The 21,603-nt window shown below is 36.3% G+C and overlaps 1 protein-coding gene and 1 long non-coding RNA gene across 4 annotated transcripts in view; one reads left to right on the top strand and one right to left on the bottom strand.

The window, feature by feature from the left end:
• IMMT (inner membrane mitochondrial protein) overlaps positions 1-21,603 on the top strand; it is a 36,536-nt gene that overhangs the window by 12,877 nt on the left and 2,056 nt on the right. For all 3 annotated transcript variants that reach the window (XM_083378525.1, XM_083378523.1, XM_083378524.1), the window contains 8 exons: positions 2,693-2,797; positions 3,371-3,507; positions 4,657-4,760; positions 6,018-6,153; positions 7,140-7,269; positions 13,462-13,685; positions 17,595-17,726; positions 20,057-20,186. In XM_083378525.1, the coding sequence (XP_083234651.1) occupies positions 2,693-2,797; positions 3,371-3,507; positions 4,657-4,760; positions 6,018-6,153; positions 7,140-7,269; positions 13,462-13,685; positions 17,595-17,726; positions 20,057-20,186 (1,098 nt within the window). The remainder of the gene's footprint in view (positions 1-2,692; positions 2,798-3,370; positions 3,508-4,656; positions 4,761-6,017; positions 6,154-7,139; positions 7,270-13,461; positions 13,686-17,594; positions 17,727-20,056; positions 20,187-21,603) is intronic.
• On the bottom strand, positions 1,893-4,546 carry LOC310649771. The gene is made up of 3 exons (XR_014494310.1): positions 3,674-4,546; positions 2,738-2,757; positions 1,893-2,444 (listed from the first exon to the last, which is right to left on the bottom strand). It is a non-coding gene; the product is annotated as an uncharacterized lncRNA (long non-coding RNA).

The following is a 21,603-nucleotide window of genomic DNA, read 5'->3' on the forward strand; positions in this document are numbered from 1 at the left end:
CTGGCTCTTTGGCTTTGAAACGGAGATGAGCATCGGCCCCTAGAGTTGGAAACGACTAGCACGCATGTGCGGGGGAATCTTTACCTTTACATTTAAGCTCCTAGCAAATAGGAGAGGTAAACAATAAAAATAGTAAATAGTAAAAAATAGCAGAAGGGCAAAAAGAAAAAATAGAAAAAAGAAAAAAAATACCAAAATTTGTAATCCAAAGTATTCTGTTTGGAGGGATTTCTTGTTATTCACTCTTTCAAAACAGCTTGTAAAGATTCCAGGTCAATCTGCATTTGTAATCCAGAAAAGTCCAATGACTTCAAACACAGCTTTTATTTATAAGTGTAATCCATCCTGTAAGACAGGGCAATCCAAGAAGAGTCTTTCTTTCCCAGCCACAATCTTCAGGACTTTAAATTCCAAGGACACCAAGATATTTATAAGGAATGAATGTTTTACTCCAGAGCAAACTGCATGTAGTTCTCCGTTTTGCCACTAGATGTCATTAGATGTCCATTCCCACCATATTTTGAAAAAGTTCAAGAAGTTAAAAACCTGATGGTTTCCAAACAAGAAATAAACAAAAAGGGATCTATAAAACCAAACGTTTTCCAAGTTATTCTTGTTTTATGCCTCAGTCAGCTTCACAGTATTGTTATAAGTCAGTTTTAATTTCTCCAAAGCTTAAACTGCTGCTTATAGTTCAGGATGGAGAGGTAAGGAAAAAATCCCCCCTCCTTGGAGCTAGGGGTTTTGTTTTTGAATGCTGTTGGAATGCTGTTTCACAGAATTGGTATTTCCATTTGAAGAGAGATAAGGAAAGTAGTGTCACCCAGATCGGCTGTTTGCCTTCTGCTTTAAAATTCATTGTCTCCAACGATCAGCTGCTTCTGGCAGACTGCATGAGTGCGGTCACCCTTTCTTCCTGCCGGTCCCAAGGATTCCTTTGGATCAAGCAATCTGCATAGTTTCGCCTTTTGGCCAATCACCTCTGCGGGGCGACTTTCGGTCCTATTGGACTCCCCAGCTGGTAGAAATCGGACTTGGGGAAGGGAGATTCGTTCCTCAGTACCCACCTTGCAGCGACATCACCGGAAACTCATCTTGGGTCATTTCTAAGTGCCACAATTCGAATCTAGAGAGCAACGCTGCCAAAGAACCAGCTTTGGCAGCAAAAAAAACAGCAGATTGTTGGCGGGAGAGAAAAAAATCTTCCTACTGGTCAGCAGCCATTTTGGGGAGGAGTCTCATTATTGGGTTTATTTTTGTTCAGTTTAAACCTGAAAAAACATTTTTCTCAATAAAATATCCTAGATTTTTTTTTTGAAAACTTTAGCAATAAAATACAAAGTTGAGAAAATAAAAAAACTATAAATATTGTTCTTATAAAGTTTTTCCCCCTCTTTATTTCTGACAGACTGCTTTTCTTGATAATGAATGCCTCATCCTTTTTAATTTTTTTCTTTTGAAGAAATTAACATGAACATGACTTGGAATATATATATTCAATTTCACTGTACTTACTGCTTTTGTGACTATTTTTAAATCCCTCTTTATGAAATCTTAAGGAGAAAGAAATTCTTCTGTGTAATTTTGTAAGAATTCAATGAATCTGTCACAGTATTTAGATGTCATCATGAAATAAATTTAAGAGTTACTTTTGTATATTTCGCCCCCTATGTCCTGGTTGTGTATTTTATTAACTTAATGAATGTCTTCTTTGAAATTAGATGATAATAAGAAAATCGATTTCAATACCAATAAGAAAGAATACTGTTTACTATTTTATCCAGATAAACAATTGTTCCATTGCCGATGGTATATAGGTAGGATCTTTCCCTGAAGTTATTTCACTGGTTTCCTCTGGCCTTACCAATTTTTTTAGTCCAAAGTTCCAAAAAGGAATACATTGACAGATTATGATAGTGTTCATAAAAGTTATTGTGGTCCACTGGTACTAACTCTCTTTCGTAGTAAGCTAAAATTTGTGGTTGTCAGGATTTTCCTTTTTTCCTGTTACCTGTTTTTAGTATGTTTTCTTAAATACATTTTACATTTTGCAAGGCTTTTCCCTCAGGCAGCCATAACCTCCAATTTCAGATTGTGCCTCTGTTCTCAATTTTGGAATTGAAGCTACAAGCAGAGTTTCATTTTGGTACTAGCTGATCAAACTGACCAACTGATTGAGATACTTCAATTCCTACTATGAAAACACAGGCCTAAATTTTATTTTAGAACTAGAAGAAAGCACAAAAAAGCAATTATGTTTCTTTCTTTACTCAGGTGTTAGATGAAGTGGAAAATTTTCCATACTTGTACTGAACTCTCCAAAACTCAGTGTCAGTGCATAGATTTTACTGTTGTCTCCCCAGATCCAGAGTAGTGTAAAAAGCTGCAATGTGTCTTCATACTGTTTTCAGGGTGAGCAGAAATGTGGATCTCTGTTGTTCACACTATAATTTCAAGATTTATGAATGTGTGTGTTAATGCCATTAGAATGACTGAAGGCATAACTCAGTCATCAAACCCTCATTGCTAATTGGTTTAAGACAAGGTATTAGGAGGACATTTAATATACCTGCAAAATGCCTTTCAAGCACACAGTTCATTATAGAAATCTAACAAGTCACTATCTTAAAAATAAGTTTTGCTTAGTCTTGGTTTTCCTTTCAGTATTGTGCTTAAAAATATGTATATCTAGGTAAAGAACATCGTCGTGGTGATGCTGTTGTAAAAGAAAGATCACCTGAAGAGGTTGCAGCTCGTCTAGCACAACAAGAGAAAGAAGAACAAGATAGAATTAAGGGTATGTTGGGCAGATAATGGGGCTATTTTTGTACAATTCCAAAACCATGATTTTAATTTCAGTAGCTCTAAAAGAAACCTTTTACCTCTTGAAAAGATAATTAATTTATGTGGTTCATATTCATTTTACAGCATTTAAAGATATTCTGATTAAAAATAGATTGATGGGCTATTTTAATATACATTTTATTTGTTTCAATTCTTATTGCTCTTATGAGGTGGCAAAGTTATGTGCCAAAATATAGTTTGGAACTATGGCAGTGGTGTAGAAGTACTTCATAAATACTATGTAGAAGTACCCTTCTACAAGCCAGGATGTGTGAATCTGGAACTTTTAAGTGCTTTGATATAAGTCAGAATGGATAGACAACCAACTTTTAAGTATTTAAATCTGATTTCTGGTCTTGACCTGTCTGCAAATAGTTAACCATACTGCCAGTTCTGCATTTCATGAAAAATTGTAGTCAGATGCCAGAGAACCATGAAAAAAAATATTAAAAACTAAACTGGAAGATTAAGTTAATCATGTAAGATCAATAAAAACTATCACAGTTTTTTGCCTTTCCCTTTCTAGCACTCGCAGCATCCTTGGAAAGCGCTTTGAATAGCACTGCTCGTATCACTTTGCAAGCAGTTACTCTCCAGGAAGCTGCTGTGCAGGCAGTCAATCTTCATGCTCAGAAACTGAAAGAAGCTATGGATAACTCTGAGGTTCACTTGCTTTATTTTTATTATATGTTAAATTTTTGTAAGTTTTGTTCAAGTGTTTTTAATCGCTAAGGAAAGGTTGCTAAATGTGGCATGCATCTCTAGAGATCAAAACCAATAGATGTAAGTGGGATGTAAGTTATTCAACAGTACAGTAGTCCTCACCTACCAACAATAGAGCAGGGGTGTTTTTCTTTTAGAGCAGGGGTGTCAAACTGCTGGCCCGTGGGCCAGACGCGTCATAAAGAAACCGTGCCCACCCCATTGCCAGCAATGGCGAAAAAGCTCTCATATGTCGCGTGATGTCATGTGATGCCGCAAGTTTGACATGTCTGTATCAGAGAGATGAAAAGTTAATAGAGATAGTTTTGTACTTAACAATAATTCATTAACTGACTATTCAAAGTGAAAGTACCACTGAAAAAAGTAAATTGTGACTGGTCATCGTGTATGACAGTTGCAGCATCACTATGGTCACATGATCTAAATTTGGGGTTTTGGCAACCAGCATTATTTATGACTGCTGCAGCGTCACAGGGTCATGTAATCACCATTTGCAACCTTCCTAACTGGTTTCTGACAAACCAGTTGAAGGGGAGGTTGGTTTTACTTGACAACTTGAGTGATTCTTTTAACAGCTGTTACACAAAAAAGTTTAAAATAGCCACAAATCATTTAACAATCACCTTGCTTAGCAATTCTAGTCACAATTGTGCCTGGGAAATTGATGTACTTTTTTTTATTCAGCAGGACTAGATGCTCGGTATCTAAGTACTCTAATGCATTTTTTTCAGCGGTGTGCTCTGGAGATACATTTTGAACCAAGACAGTGCAAATCTGTTGCTTGGGGACTGTGATTTGAAAGAACCCAAAATACGTTTTGATTTTGTAAACATATATATATCGCATTGTTGAATGAAAGCCACTTTTTCAAAGTTAGCTAGTGCATTTATACTCCTACTAAAAGGTAGGAGAAAGAACATCTACAAAGGTTTGGATAATCTGTGCCACTGATATGTTAGAATAGAATAAAATACTTTATTGGCCAAGTATGATTGGATACACAAGGAATTTGTCCAATAATGAATTATTAAAAATAATGATAATAATGATGTATTATGAAATGATTTGGTATCTTGAATATCTTGCTAGATTCAAAGTGAGAAAAAGGCAACTCAGTGGCGAACTTTGGAAGAAGCATTGAAGGATCGTAGAAAAGCTGTGGATGAAGCTGCAGATATTCTACTAAAGGCAAAGTGAGTTTTCCAGTTTTAATATTAAAAAAGATTTTAAAAATATTTGTACTATAAAAATAACAATTGTAGAGTTTTGTGTTAGTTATTGGGACTGGAATTTCTGTTGCTAAACAATGCAGCAAGATTAGTAGTCTCTTATCATCATTAAGTGAGGATAGATGAGGGCCTCCTTTCAACTTCCTGCTGGTTTTCAAAAAGCAAGGTCCATGGGGAAACCCTCAGGAATTTGCAAATCTGAGGCAATGCAAATAGGTAGGTAAATGGCTGCTATTGGATCAGGTATGACCAGTGACTGGCAAGATGCTGCAAGGAATGACTGTAGGCCAAGAATGACTGCTGCTGGGTTGTGAAGGGTGCACAGTGACTGGAGAGATATAACGCAAGCATTGGCCACAGGCCACAGACTGCTGCTGGGTTGGGGAGATTTGCTGAAGTGACTTACAGCCTATCCTATTGGCTTCCCTCTTGACTTTACTCATAGGAAGCAAGCAGGGAGGGTCTCAAATGGTGATTACATGACTGTGGGATGCTGCAGCTGTCACAAAGGCACAAGCACCCAGATCAGAATCATGTGACCACAGGTATATGGACAGCTGGTCCTTTAAAGACCAGTTGTAAGCACATTACAATTTAGAACCATCATAACATCAAACGGTCACTGAAAGAGTGGTCTGAGAACTGCCTGTTAATACTGCTCAACGACTTCATTAAAAAGGAATTATTTCATTTTATTAAAAGTTCATATTACCTTATTTGGCAAGATCTTTGTTCCCATATGAGAATAGACATTTTTTTCAGCCTTAAAACATTTATTTATTTATTTATTTAAATAAATTTATATGGTCTCATCACACCCTCATGTGACTGAGCAGTGTACAACAAAAACAGTTAAAACAAACATAAACAACTATAAATAACAATTAGAAATAAAAAACAAGATTTCAGAAAAATTGGCAACATTCTAAAGATCTCACAGGCTCGCTCTTCTTGGGATTTGTTGGGAAAAAATTGTTTAAGGACTTTCCAGAGGCTGGCAGGGATGTAAATATGTAAATGTCTGTAATCTTCATTTTATTAAACATTTTTTACATCTTAGCACCTATGATATTATGTGAAATTGTGCCTGCTATCTAAATAAGTTGATAACTCCTGCTTTATAAACAATGCACATAGCAGTGACAGATTGGATTTTCATCATTTTTTTCCTTGAACAAACAATGAATGCTGGTATATTTGATGGATTCTGTTTTCATTTAGAGAAGAAATAGAGAAAATGAAAGGTGTGATTGATAGTGCCAAGAAATCTCGTATACCTGGAGTCAAGCCTCACATACAGGGCACAGAAGAGAACCTCCACCGTATGATCACTGATCTGGACAACGTGGTCAAAAAGGTAAACTCATACAAAATCGGGTTTTATAGATTTTCATTAATGTTATGGATATTACAGTGAACTTTAATACTAACAATCTATTTATTTTTTGATATCTTAGAAATAAGTTGATATATTTTCCCATAATAGACTACAGTACATCTAATAAATAAAGTAATATTTTGCTGAGAAGTACATGAAATAGGAATTTATTTCAGTATCCTTTTTTTCAAATATTTTCTTTCATTTTTGTTAATTGTTGGATAATTACTGTTGCCTTTTCATTTTTCTATGCCATCAGTATCTCTATTTTGTATATTTCTAACAAGGAATTTTAAAATTATCCTTTTAATATAGAGGTTAGAGAATGAGAACCTAGGACAAGAGCTGAGAACATGTGAAAGATTGCTGCTTCTTCAAAAGCAAAAAAGTCAAATTCCTTAACTATAACTGGTCCTATTTGAGTGATTGCCTGTGTAGACACATGGTAGTTTCTATGCACAAATAGAACTTCTCAGAAGTTCACATAACTACAGAGAATGGATGTTCATGTCTTACCTGGGCAGGGATTGAATCTTTCATATTTGTTCTTTGGAACTTCTACCAGTAATGGGGGGAAAAACATTACCCTTCTGAGAACCACCAATACTGATAGTTAACCTTGATTTTTTCTTCATATTCTCTGTGGTCCTGGAATGGCCAACTAGACTACTATGCCTTAGGTAGATGAAGCGGTCTAATTCAGACAATAGGAATATTAGAGAAATCATTTGACAGTGAATCATTGTCAATGACTCCTCTAGCTCACCTACAGAAATGGACAATTTATAATTTATCTCATCTATCACAAAGGATTGAAGTAATTGATAAGCTTTTGCCATTGAATCATTGCTTAACTGTTTTGTTACTGGATATTCCTATTCTTGCCTGTTTCTACTCTAGGCATTGTTTATAAAATTACTGACTGAACACCTACTTGAGATTTTAAGCTTTTTTGTTTTCTGTAGGTACAAGCAGCACAGTCAGAGGCTAAAATAGTAACACAGTACCATGATCTTGTAACCAAAGCAAGAGAAGAATTTCAGAGAGAGCTGGATAGTGTTACTCCTGACATTCAGACTGGTTGGAAGGGGCTAAGTAAGTAAGATCAAAATATATAAATAGCTGACGTCATGACCAACATCTCCATTTAAATACTTGATTTTTAGCACTGATTTAGCTTGATTGACACTTTCCCCTTGTTAACTCCTTAAATTGATGCCTACTTAATTCTGTGGACTCTTAATTTTGGATACTTTCTTTTGGGCTTCATATGGGTATATTTTCCTTTCCATCAGCAATAAAATAGTCTGCCATATCTAAATACAATGTACCGGTACCTTAAATTTGAGAAGGTGTACATTTGTGTTTAATAAACAAACTCATACTCCTCCAGTATTTATCTGGAGAATTAAAATATAGAAACAAACAATGTGCAAGCTCATCAATTAAATTAAAACCTCCTGCTGGCACAGGTTCTTTTAAGAGTGACATTTATTCAAAGTTAGATATATAGGAGACCTTCATGTATGACAGACAGCAGTTCTATAAGTTAGACAAAGGTAATTCCCACTTACTACTTAATGTCTTTTAAAGTTCTAGGAATGTCGGATTGAATGTGACACCATCTAATGTATTTTTGTCTGCCTTTTAAATCAGCTATTAGTTAAGCTATTTTAAATAACAAAAACTCCTAATAAGCTACTATTGTTGAAGACATTCTTCACCATATATTAAATTGCATTTTTAAAGCAGATAATGTTAAAATATTAACAGTAAAGTAAATAGTTCAGTCATAAGTAAAATATAAGTTCACTGAAACTAATCAATAAAGATATACTTGTTGCAGTTCAGTTTTGGATGAGGAAATGTATAAATTAAATAAACAATACAAAGTAGTTCACTAAAACAGCAGTTGGATGTGAGTTCCTCAGTACCAAATCCTCCAGTAATAAATGGCTGACGTACAGTAAATCCGTGCATATCTATGATATTGAATTTAAAAGAAGCATTGTTATGCAAACCCAGAAAAATTAGTAAGCTAAGAAATTAAAGATCAGAGATAAAAGAAAAGGAAATAACAAGTACATACAGTTTACACAAATATCAGTCATATTCTTCCATCACATGCATATAATGATTAATGTAATACCTTTTATTCTTTAAATTTCTAGCCTCTTTTTTGAAGATTAACTGTCGCAGTACTTTCACATTTTTCTCTTTTCTTTCAACTTATCCATCCTTATTTTTCATGTTGTTCTTCATCTAGTCTGTCTCTATGACTAATTATGTCTACTTCTTTTCTACTAATTGATTTTATATTCCATGCTCATAATTTCCCTGTTCATTCTTAACCTATGTCTTCCTTTACTTTTAACTCATTTTCTTTCCATGCAATTTTGTTTCATGCTGAGATGCCTTTTTTTCTCATTTCCATATAACAAGGTGGGCATTATCAATTCTTTCAACAAATACTTATTTTTCTAACAAACCCCATGTAGAATGCAAATTTGTACATTTAACATTTGTCCAGATTTTTTTATCTATACTATACTAAGCCTTCTATTACCTGCACAAATTTTCCTACCTGCCTTCTTTTTTGCCACTTACATGTAATCTGAAATTATTCACTCCAGTTCCCTGGTAGATACAACTACCTTGGTTTTCAATGCATTTATATTTCAGGTTCATTCTCCTTGTTGCATCATGCAATGTATTTGACATTTACTGCACTTCTTTGGATTCTCAGGCAGGCAGCCATACTGCTTGCACACAAAAGTCATATACCGTATTTTTCGGACCATAAGACGCACCGGACCATAAGACGCACCCAGTTTTAAGAGCAGGAAAACAAGAAAAAAAATATTCTGAACCAAATAGTACCGGTATACTAAAACAGGGCTTTTCAACCTTTTCATCCATTGTACCACTTTTAGGACAAGGCAATGTCCAAGTACCACCAGTCGCCCAGCAAGGTGTCAAAAACCTGACCCCCCCCCCAAAAAAAATGATACAGGTAGTCCTTGACTTACAATGATTCACTTAATGACTGTTCAAAGTTACGACGGCACTGAAAAAAGTGACATGACCATTTTTCACACTTATGACCATTGCAGCATCCCCAGGGTCATGTGATTTACATTCGGATGCTTGGCAATCGATTCATATTTATGATGGTCACATTGTTCCAGGGTCATGTGATTGCCTTTTGCAACCTTCTGAGAAGCAAAGTTAGTGGGGAAACCAGATTCACTTAACAATCATGTTACTAATTTAATTTTTCTCTCTCCTTCTCTTTCTCTCCCTCTCTATTTTTCTCTTTCCCTCTATTTCTCCCTTTCTCTCTCTCCCTCTATTTCCCTCCCTTTCTTCCTCCTTCTCTCTCCCTTTCTCTCTCTTTCTTTCTCTCCCTCTTTCCCTCTCCCTCTATTTCTCTCCCTTTCTCCTTCTCTCTCTCTTTCTCTCCCTCCCTATTTCTTTCTCCTTCTCTCTCCCTCTCTCTTTCTCTCTCTTCCTCCCTGTCCCATTGTCCCTTCTGTCTTTCCTTCCTTCCTTTCTTCCTTCCCTCCCTCTTTGTCCTTCCCTCTCCGTGTTAGAGCAGTACCCGCAGAGGCGGCCCTGCAGCCCGGCTTTCTCTTCCAGAAAGCAAGCTGAAACAGAGCTAGGGAGATTGCCAGAAATGCGAATTGGCCGATCTCGCACTCCTGCAAACTCCCTCCCTCGGTTTCAGCTTCCCTTGCTACAAGAGAAAGGAGGCTGAAACGAGGCAGATTGCAGCAGCGCGTGATCAGCTGATTCGCATTCCTGGCAATCTCCATCACTCCGTTTCAGCCTGCTTTCTCTTGTAGCAAGGGAAGCTGAAACCGAGTGAGGGAGAATGCAGGAGCGTGAGATCGGCGTTTCTCAGCACGTGCTGATTCGTGCTCCACTTGTAGAGGTTGGGGCTGGCCATACGGATCACCTTCGGACCATAAGACGCACCCTCGTTTTCCCCCCCACTTTTGGGGAAAAAAGTGCGTCTTATGGTCCGAAAAATACGGTATGTATTCATTCAGGACTCCAAATAACATATATGAATATCCCACAAGAATTCCTTGAATATTTGTTCCATCAATACATCGATATATATCCTTCTCTTACTCCCGACTACTTGTTCAGTATCAGATTATATCAGATATTTTATTCATTTTATGTATGCATTTTGGTTGCCATCTTTTTGACCCCATACATATTGTATATTTTGCCATCCTTATTTGTTGCCACAGTCATTCTCTTAAATGCATTTTTTTCTTGTCTGCTCTTCTTTCTTTTTTCTATACCTGTACATTTTTCTATACCTGTACATTTGGTTTTTCTTACTTAAATGTAAAAACCTTGTTTTTCCTACATTTAATTTCATTTTGTTAGATAGGGCCTGGTGTTCACATCTTCATCAAGAATCGTTTCTCAAATGTTATATTAGATTATTTTCACACACTTCTGCGGTACTTTGTAATGTTATTATTTTCACTATGTTCCCAACTGTTTCCACATCTACTTTTTTTTACATTTAGTTGCATTCATTTTGGGGGGGGGAGGAAGTAATCTGTGTTCTTTGCTTCTACTTGAATCATACATTCACTTCAAGCAGTTGACTTATTTCACTCTAGTTTCTTTTACTTCTTTTCTTTTTATTAATATCTGTTCCTAAGAATCACTTTTGTCGCTGGCAAAAAATTTTTGCTGCAAGAACGAGGTGGAGTTAGTATCACGCAGGAGCTAGCCCTTCCTTGTTTGCGGCGTGTGCGTGCTTGCAGCCCTGCACATGTGCACACATGTAAATTGCTTCCCCCTCCTTTTCTCTCTGGTCCGCCAACCGACAAAGGTTGGTGATCTCTGATCTAGCTCACTCTGTCTAAGATGGGAATCGTGGTCTCTTGATTTCTAGCTTAAGGTCTTAACCACTACATCAAGCTAGCTCTTCTTTATAATTTATTCCTCTTATATTCCAAATTGTAAATTCCATAAATATTTTCCATTGATCTCATCCATTGAGATTTTCACATGACACAGAAGCATGCATTCAGTTACCAGCCTTGATAGTACCTGTGGCATATGTAACATTCCATTTATGATAAGCACATAACATTGGTGATTTTCAGCACTTTTTACCTTGTGTGACTCAATCACAGCTAAGATCACCACTATTCTATGCAGCTACAAATGAAATGAGATTGCCTTCTAAGTGATCTCACTGGGAAATACAGATACTGAGAATACATAATTAAATAATTACTTTAGATTAATGTTCTAAGAAAGTATTCTCTATTTTGATGTGTACTATTTCCCTCATTTCTCAAGTAGATGAATCAAGTAAAATATCATGCTAATAAATATATAGTCCATAGAAAGAAAAAGGCATGACTGAGCAATCAAAATGCCAAGGAGATTTTGCGTGCTTTTCCTTTATCATGCTGCAGCGTCCAAAAATTAGGACTGAAGGAAGAAGCAGAAAGATTTTTCAAAGAAAGAAAAGTTAATCTGAGTTAGTGGGAAGATTGAATCTGTGATTACACCTACCATTCTGGTATGCCAGAGAATTCCCCCATATATACACACCTTTGAGAGGTTGAAGCCCAGCTACAAATGCTTACTAGTATGTCTTGAATTTTTAATTATCTTCTTTATTTAAATTTTCAAGCCTTATACTTGTAGCTATATTCTTCACTTCTGAATACTTGTAACAGCTCATTGATCTGCTACTGTGAATCTGGTTTAACGTTCTTCATACCTTCATTTTCTTTTGCAGAAATAACTGATGTTGGTGAGTTCTTAACACTTTGTGCTTTGTATAAATTTTGTCTTGTTTATTTTAACATGAGAATAAAGTAGCAAACATACATATACATTTAAAATGTCTTTCTTAAACCTTACATAATAATTTTTTTAAAAAAAATGTACTAATGTGCAATATTACAAATCACAGTTGTAACCTTAAACCAGTTACATATGTCTTTGTGTTCCAACATGAACATTCGTTTTCTTGAGCCACTCACAAATTATTATTTTATAAAGTTTAGGTGTGAATGTTTATGTACATGTAAATAATTTGTGTGGATTTGTAAGAAAGTAATCTTTTTGTTTTGGTTCCTATTAATTTTTTTCTTCACATTTCAAGATTGTTTTGTGTATTGTCCATGTTAAGAATGATTGTTTGTTTGTTTAATTTATTGGTCACCCATCTTATCATAGGATACCTATGGGCAGCTTATAGTCATAAAATCTATCTATCTATCTATCTATCTATCTATCTATCTATCTATCTATCTATCTATCCATCCATCCATCCATCAAAACATAAATAAATTAAAACTAAACATTAAAATCTAAAAAGTTAAATCCATTTTTAAAAAAACATCATCAAATGGTTTTTGACTTAATAACTTTTAAAAATATAATTCTTGATAGTAGGTCAAATTGAAATTTAAAAATAACTATTAGTAGTTCCTTTATTGAGCTGAACACAGATAAAGCTTTGAACAACTGATCTAAACATAGGATGACACAAAACTTGTTGAATGTAGATTATTACTTTTAAAAACTATATTTTTTTTCTTGGTTTAATCAAATTAACAAAATTACTCGATACTACTTTTTTATTTTACTGTATTATTTTTGTAATGGTGCTGCAATTGTTAGGTTATCCCTACTGTAGAGATCACTGTGTAAAATAATTTGAGTCCAATGAGTGTTTTTTCTTATTTCATGTGTAGTCTCTCAGGATTCTGAGTGTTTAAGAAATGGCATAAATCAATTCCTCTTCCTACCTCTAACTGGGGCACTCAAATGAGAAAAGCTTCATTTGATAAACATTTTATTTACTGTTGCAAAAGCACTGTACTTCTCTTGTTCTTTATACCCTAAAGTCTTTTTGAATGAATAGATTTCACTGATGCTTTCATTTCCAGAATACATGAGAACATAAAGCAATTATTTTGTGTTGTTTTGTATTTCTATACTGCTTCTTGCTACAAAAAAAATATTCAAGTAGTTTGCTATATTCGGTTCTGATAAATGAAAGAAATACATAGAATTTTGAACCAGCCTTTTCTTGCTTCTTCTTAGTAATATTGGATATCAGGTCTCAGTTACATGTTGGCCATGTCGGCTAGGAAGGGTTGGGGACTGCAGCTTGAGTTGTTTGGGGGCATTAGGTTGAGAAAAGTTGAAATAATCTCACTTTGTTTATGCAGTTAAGTAATATGTGAAGATTTAATAATTTTTATCTGTCTAAATATCTGTCTTCACCAGCTGACCGGTTGACAACAGATGACTTGAACTCTCTCATTGCTCATGCCCACCGCCGTATAGACCAACTGAATAAGGAGCTGGTAGATATGAAAGTCCGAGAGCAACAACATATAAAGACAGCTCTGGAAAAGCAAAAATTGGAAGAAAAAAAAGCTTTTGAGTCAGCAGTAGCAAAGGCATTGGAACGTCATAAGAATGAAATCCAAACTGAACAGGAGAAGAAGGTAACTAATGAGTATTTAATTTTCTAACATACTTTTAAGTTGTATGTGCAGTATTGGCCAGCAATTGGGGCAAGGATTCTTATTTAGTGTTCATTTGCTTAATAATACTGCATTAAAGTAGACCTCAAGACAATGGTGATTTAGTTATGATAGTTTTGAGTACAAATTTTCAAGTAGACTACAGTCTTTGTACTATTTGAATGTATCCTTACCACAAAGTCCAGCTTCTAGTATGTATTGCCAAATCAGTGCATTAGTGGGATTAACTGGAGTAATGTTTGACAAACCTGAGATAAGCACTGTGTTATAAATCACTCAGAAAAAAAGTATAGCTCCATTCCCATGAGGCAATTAGTCAAACAAAAACAGTTGTATGATTTCTCAAGAATAAAAAGTTAGTTACAAAACTTGTCAAACACAATCAAAAGCAGGTGGACAGCAGCCATAGAAGTTTTCTTTGCATGGTGTTTGGCCTTCTAGAATTGGGAGATCTTGTAGGAATTAACCCCTACAAGACTGACAGAATCAGGAAAGTTAATTTCCTCTTAGAAGCTTTTATGCTCTTAATTCAGTGGCTTGTCATCCTAAATATGTGTGAAGAATTGGATTATATATGCGGTTAAAACCTTACTTTATATTTCAAATAATCATTTTGTTTTCGTAAATCTTAGCTTCTTACATAATTTTTCAAGCAGCAGCCACCATTAAATGATCTCACAAATTTTCATGGCGAGAGAATAATAATGATGACAAAAATTTCATCTGTTAATTACAAAAGGCCACACTGCTTGAATTTGCACATATAGTACATCAATATATTACTACCTCCTAGGTTCTTAGGAAGAACTGATTGCATATGAAGGTCAATACCGGGTAAAGAACTGGCAGCTGAATTTTCATATTTTTATGTATATAATACTACTACTAATGGGAGAAGATGGTAAGAAAGTGATGGGCAGCAGAGAGAAGGCATAACTACTTAATTCCTTCTTTGTATCTGTCTTCATACAAAAAGAAAAAATTAGCCCAACCTACCAAAAAAGGAACTGTAAAAGACAGAATAGGAATATAAATTGAAATAAGCACCAAAAAAATGGTAAGAGAACACCTATCCACCCTAGGTTAGTTCAAATCACCAGGACCTAATGGTTTACATCCAAGAGTTCTGATGGAGCTGGCAGACATGATCTTGGAACCATTGAACCATATATTTCAAAGATCCTGGAGCAATGGGGGAACTACTAGAGTACTGGAAAAAAGTGGATGTGGTTCCCATCTTCAAAAAAGGGGAAAAAACAGATCCAGGAAACTACAGACCAATCACAGCCTGACATTTTCAAGATCCTGGAAAAGATAATAAAAAGATCTGTGAACACTTAGAAGCAAGCAAAGTTATAACCAGAAACCAACATGTCAAAACAGATTATGTCAAAGAAATCTTATTTCATTCTTTGACAAAATAACTAGATAGATGATAGATAACCTTTATTGTCATTTTTGACTGTGCGCACAATGGCACACATTAAAAATGAAATTTAGTTGCTTGCTCTCAAAGTGTAAGCATACATAACACATATTTAAACATACTATATACAACATATGTATAGACCTACACCTTTACATATAAGTAACATATACATATTAATCACTGTTCATCTTGAATGGATGGAGGAAGGAGGAAGCTTTAGAGTTCACAAGGTTAATACTGTATGGAACAAAACTGTGACTGAATCTGGATGTTCTGCTTCGAATACCACGGAGCCTTCTCCCAGAAGGTAACAAGGAAAACAGGTCATGAAGAGGATGTGTCATGTCCCAGACAATCTTGCGGACCCTGCTCAAGCAACGCTTATGTGCTATGTCCTGGATGGAAGGGAGGGAATTGCTAGTAATCTTTTCAGCCATCTTCACCATTCCCCGCTGCCTTCCTGTCTGAAGCAGTGATGCTTCCAAACCAGAATGTAATGCAATATGACTAAATTAGTGGACCAACAAAACGCTTAAACATATGTAATATACTTGGATTTCAGAAAGGCATTAAAGTAGACCACAACCTACTTTTTGGTAAGTTAGAAAAATGTGGGATAGACAGCATCACCACCAGATGATTTGTAATTGTTGACAAATTGCATTCAACATGTAGTCCTTAATGGAACTACATGTACATGGAGAGAGGTAAGCAGTGGGGCACCCCAAGGTTCTGTTTTAGGCCCGGTATTTTTCAATATCATCATAAACAATCTAGATAAGAATAGAAGGGAAAATTGTTTTTTAATTTTAATCCCATTTATATCCTGCCCTTCTCCGAAGACTCAGGGCGGCTTACAATCTAAGCACAAATCAAATGTGCTTAGCAATAGCCTTCATTCTATGTATATGCCTGCTTATTAGGGCTTTCGCCCCCCCCAAGCGGCATTATTACAAAGTCAGCTTATTGCCCCCAACAATCTGGGTCCTCATTTTACCTACCTCGGAAGGATGGAAGGCTGAGTCAACCTTGAGCCTGGTGGGATGTGAACCTGCAATAATTGCAGGCAGCTGGTGTTACTTAAGGAGGCATTAGCCCACTGCTCCACCAAATTATCAAATTTGCAGATAACACCAAGCTGGCAAGAATAGCCAACACCCCAGAAGATAGGTTCAAGATCCAGATAGATCTTGACAGATGTGAACACCAGGCCCTATCTAACAAAATGAAATTAAATGTAGGAAAAACAAGGTTTTTACATTTAAGTAAGAAAAACCAAATGTACAGGTATAGATTAGGTGAAATTTGGCTTAATGGCAATAACTGCAAGAGGGATCTTGGATTCCTAGTGGAATCCTTAAATACGAGCTACCAGTGTGCTGCGGCTGCCAAAAAAGCCAATGCAATCCTAAGCTGCATTAACGGGTAGATTCAAGATCACATGAAGTGTTATAGTACTACTTTACAAGGTCTTGGAATGCTGCATTCAGTTTTGGTCACCACAGCATAAAAAAGATGTTGAGAGTCTGGAAAGAGTGCAGAGAACAGCAACAAAGATGATCAGGGGGCTGGAGGCTAAAACATGAATGGTTGCAAGAATAGGGTATGTCTAGTAAAAAAGACTGGGGCAACATGATAGCACTTTCCCAATATTTCATGCCACAAAGAGGGGGACAACTTATTTTCCAAAGCACCAGAAGGCAAGACAAGAAGCAAGGAGAGAAGCAACCTGGAACTAAGGAACTAATTTCCTGACTGAGAGCAATCAACCAGTGGAACAGCTTGCCTTCAAGAGTTATGAGTGCTCCATCACTTGAAGCTTTTAAGAAGAGACTGGACAGCAATTTGTCTGAAATGGTATTGGGTTTCCTGCTTGAGCAGTGGGTTGGACTAGAAGACCTCCAAGGTCCCTTCCACACTGATGTTTTATGTTCTGGTCTGTTTAAAGAATAAACATGTATCCAGAGTTAGTCTGAAAAGTACTTCCAGGCAACAAATGTAAGAAAAGAAATATTTTTATACTTTGCGCTTCATTCAGACAGAAGACTAATGTGTTTTCAAATGTGTGAATGGAAGAAGATTTGTCTCTTAACGATAGGTTTAACAATGTCCATTTGTAGTGCACCCTAGTCTGTTGTTCAGTGGCTGTTGTGGTACTTGTCTCAGTGAAAAATATGTCATTCTCAACACTGAGGCTAAGTTTTACATTATGATTTCACACCTCTTGGCTGAAATACCATATCTAGTTTTTAAAGTGGCTTTGCATCTTCCCATTCTGGGTTTTTTGTTTTTTTTTGTTGCAAATTTAACTTGATGAATTCTGGAAAATAGAATTGTTTTGTGCCCTTTTTATCTAACAAAAATATTATTAAATTACAAATAGAGCTTACAGATTCACAGTTAAATTTTAAAAATGGAAATACTAGTGAGTTTTCTAACAGGTTGAAGAAGCTCAAGCTGTTATGGAAAGTGAAATGCGAACTCAGTTACGCCGACAAGCTGCTGCACATGCTGATCATCTAAGAGATGTTCTCAGAATTCAAGAACAAGAACTGAACCAACAATTTGACCAGGTGGGAGTTTGCTTTATTATAGTAAAAAGTCCTTTTAGTCTCTCATTCTCAGAAATTTTCCTTATTATGCAATAAGAAGACACTAGGGCTGCAGAAAACATTTGAAGTAGTACTTTGTAAGAAAGGATGGCTTCTTTATGTCCTTCTCTGTTTTGGTTTAGTAGCAGTTCAGGGAGAAATCCTGAAACCCTAGTTCAGGGGTAGGCAACCTCGGCTCTTTTATGATTCGTGGACTTCAACTCCCAGAATTCCCGAGCCAGCTGTGCTGGCTCGGGAATTCTGGGAGTTGGAAGTCCACGAGTCATAAAAGAGCCGAGGTTGCCTACCCCTGCCCTAGTTTGTAAGAACATATTGAAAACACCTGAAGTAACTGTGCTGAGTTCTTGAAAGATACAGCTACATGTTTTCTCCAAATTTTTTACAGAAAAAAAAAGTGAAATCACTTTTTCCCAGGCTTTCTAAAGCAACACTTTTTAATACTTTGCATAATCCAAGTAAACATCAGCAATTTCCTTTGAATTCACTTGTGATCAAGTACTCTTAGAATTGAGGAATTGCAAAATGTTCTGTGCACAGTTCATTCTATGTGTGAAACAGCAAGTTTTGAGTGGTGCGTATCCATAATGAAAGAAACCTGCTTTGTCTTGTCACGGACATGAAACATTCTTGGCCTGGGCATGGAACTTAAGTATCTAAATCTGGGTAGAGCTGTTCTGAGGGATGGGGAAAGACACCATCAGCAGAGGAAAAATGGGCACAAGAGAAGAGGATGCTAGGAAGATAAGAAAACTTGGTTCTACTGGATTTGAATACTACACTGGCAGTGTCTGAAGGGAGATAAGAAAAACAAGCTGCTGGGAAGAAGGGAAAAAGACAAGCTAGGCTTGAATTCAAGCATAGCAGCTAAGAGGACACTATAAGGAAAGGAAAGCATTGGGAAAATCAGTGGATAGTATGCCCTACAGCCATGCAGAGAAAGTGGAGACAGACATAAAAGATAAAGGTTTCCCATGGCAGTTGTGCCCAACTCTAGAGGGCAGTGCTCATCTCCGTTTCTTAGTCAAGGGAGCCAGCATTGTTCAAAGATATTTCTGTGGTCGTGTGGCAAGCATGGCTATATGTGGCACCTATTAATCTATTCCTATTTGCAAACCGCTAGGTGGGCAGGAGCTGAGGCAAATTAATGCACTCACTCCATCACACAGTGCGCTGGGGTCTTGAACCCGAGCTCCTCAGACTTCCAGCTGATGAGCTCTTTATCTTTAATGGAGACATACGTCGCTCTATTCGTTATCTTTCCAAATTTTGTCTTGGGTGAAACCCAGAACAACCAAGATGTTCCAGATTTTGGTTTGGCTGGACTCTCTCCTCCTTAGAGTGGTTCAGTTGAATTTCTCAGCTCTGAATCAGTAAATGTATTTTTGTCTCAAACCCCAAACAAGCTTGTTTGGAGTTTGAGACAAAATACATTTGCTGATTCATGTATGCTTCTACTCAGATGTATATTCATCTGTGGATTTCTTGGAATTTCCTTTATCAAGTCCATGATGAAATTCTAAATATCCAGAGTACAGGCATATTCCTGGATGGTAGATCTGGTAAATGGGGAAAAGTATAAAGTAGCAGATAATCTTTGGAGTAAATGTTTTATCTTTTGGTAGGATAGGATCTTTCATAATTGTTTTTAAACATAAATTTAACATTTTTTCCTTTGGGGAGTAGTCATTTGAGATGAATATTGCTATAAAATATACGTTACAATTAGGAAATTGGGAAATTCATCTCTGTGCGATCTTGGTGCTGTAGCCTTGCTTTTGCAGCCTCAGAACTTTGAGCATTGGTCTAAGTGGGCAACTTTCAAATTAACTTTTCAGTCTGTTATCATTTTAGTCTGCTCTTCTGCTCCACATGACTAGTCCCTACTGGCTGGTATTTATAAAAATTGAAGTTGAGTCTCCATGACATTAAAACTCTTAGTGCTCTTGAATATATGGAGAATAGAAAATGTATTCTGCTGAATGTCAGAAGATTCTTCCTTAAGATGGTCTACTCTGCATGAAGATTAAGGATGCAAGTATGCTTTGCAAACATGGACATAATATAATGAGAATACCAATAAAGCAAAGACTTGTAGCTCAGGATTGAAATTAGGAGTCCTTGACAGGGTAAGCCACTAGAATATAAATGAGAGTAAATTACTCCTTATTAGAATTGATGCTGATACCTAGTTTTGGTAATCAAACGTCTACAAGAAAATAACCAAGCTCAGACAGCACTAACCTTGCCCCTCATAATGTGAACACTTTTTCACCAAGTTTTTCCCCCCCCAGAATTTATCTGAAAAACTCACTGAACAAGAACTTCAACATAAACGTCTTCATCAGGAACAGATTGATAACTTCACTCTGGATATCAATACAGCCTATGCCAGGCTGAGGGGAATCGAACAGGCAGTTGAAAGTGAGTGCAATATGTAAAGTTGTAACAGGAATGTGCTATCTTTAGTAAAATCTGGGTGGCTCATTTATTTATCTGCTTGTTTTGCAGAGGGTAATTCCATTTTAACAATCTAGTTCTGCACCAGAACGTTTATCATGAGTTAGAATAGGTAAAATGGCCTAGTATTTATAAACAAACTGGATTGCTGATTGCTCTTTCATTTCTAATGGGAAACTTTCAAACTCTGTGGAAGAATTAAATTGTATGCCAAATCAGGTAATCCTGTGATTTACAATTTTTGTCATTTCTGTTGCTGAGCAAGGTGGTCATTAACTGAGTCACACCTTATTTTCCTTTTGCATTGTCATTAAGTGAATCACAGTTAAGCAAATACAGCTTCCTCTCTTAACTTTGCTTGTCAAAAGTTGGCTGAAAGCCATAAATAGCAATCACATGACTGCAGGACACTCCCACCAACATTCTTGTTACTATCAGGCCAGATGTTAAGGCATCTGATTATAAAGCAAGATATGAGGAAGTTCTAGTTCCGCTTTAGCCATGAAAGCCAGCTAGATGATTTATCAGTCATTTTCTCTCAGCCAAATTCCCTTCACAGGGCTGCTGTGGGGAAAATAGGAGGAAGAAGTATTAGTTATGTTAGCCACCTTAAATTGTGTATAAAAATGAACACAATATAAATAAAAATGAAACAAATTCATGCCAATTGTCAAGCACCTGAATTTTTATTTTTACTTTAAAAATTGAAAACTTTAAATTTTGTAGTTTAACTTTAAAAAGCATTTTTAAAGTTAGGGGAGACATGATAGCAGTGTTCCAGTAACTGAGAGGCTGCCACAAACAAGAATGGGTCGCGTTACTAAAGCACTAGAGGGAAGGACGAGAAACAACGGTTGGAAACTGATCAAAGAGAGAAGCAACCTGGAATTAAGGAGAAACTTCCTGACAGTGAGGACAATCAACCAGTGGAACAGCTTATCCCCAGAAATCGTGGGCGCTCCATCACTGGGGATTTTTAAGACGAGACTGGACATTCACTTGTCTTGAGACAGTATAGGTTCTCCTGCTTGAGCAGGCGGCTGGACTAGAAGCTCCAAGCTCCCTTCCAGCTTTATTCTATTTCAAATTTAGTTGCAAAATTGGAATGAAAAACAATTTATCCACAGTGTGATCTAATACTTTGTAAGCTATTTTAACGCAAGAGCCATATAGCAATAGAAAAGCAGCAAGCATTTCTACTGGATTTGTTCACTATTCTAAAATGTGGCTTTTGAATATATACATTTTCTTGCAGTAAGTTAAAGTTGATCGCATTTGCATAACATATTCAGGCAAGGGTGTACAACTTCCATTGGCTCATCAATTGTTGTAAAACTTCCTTTGTGTCCATGGTGCTTTTATTATTTTAGTTTTATTTTAG

The sequence above is a fragment of the Vipera ursinii genome (assembly GCF_947247035.1).
Source record: "Vipera ursinii genome assembly, chromosome: Z".
NCBI lineage: Eukaryota > Metazoa > Chordata > Lepidosauria > Squamata > Viperidae > Vipera > Vipera ursinii.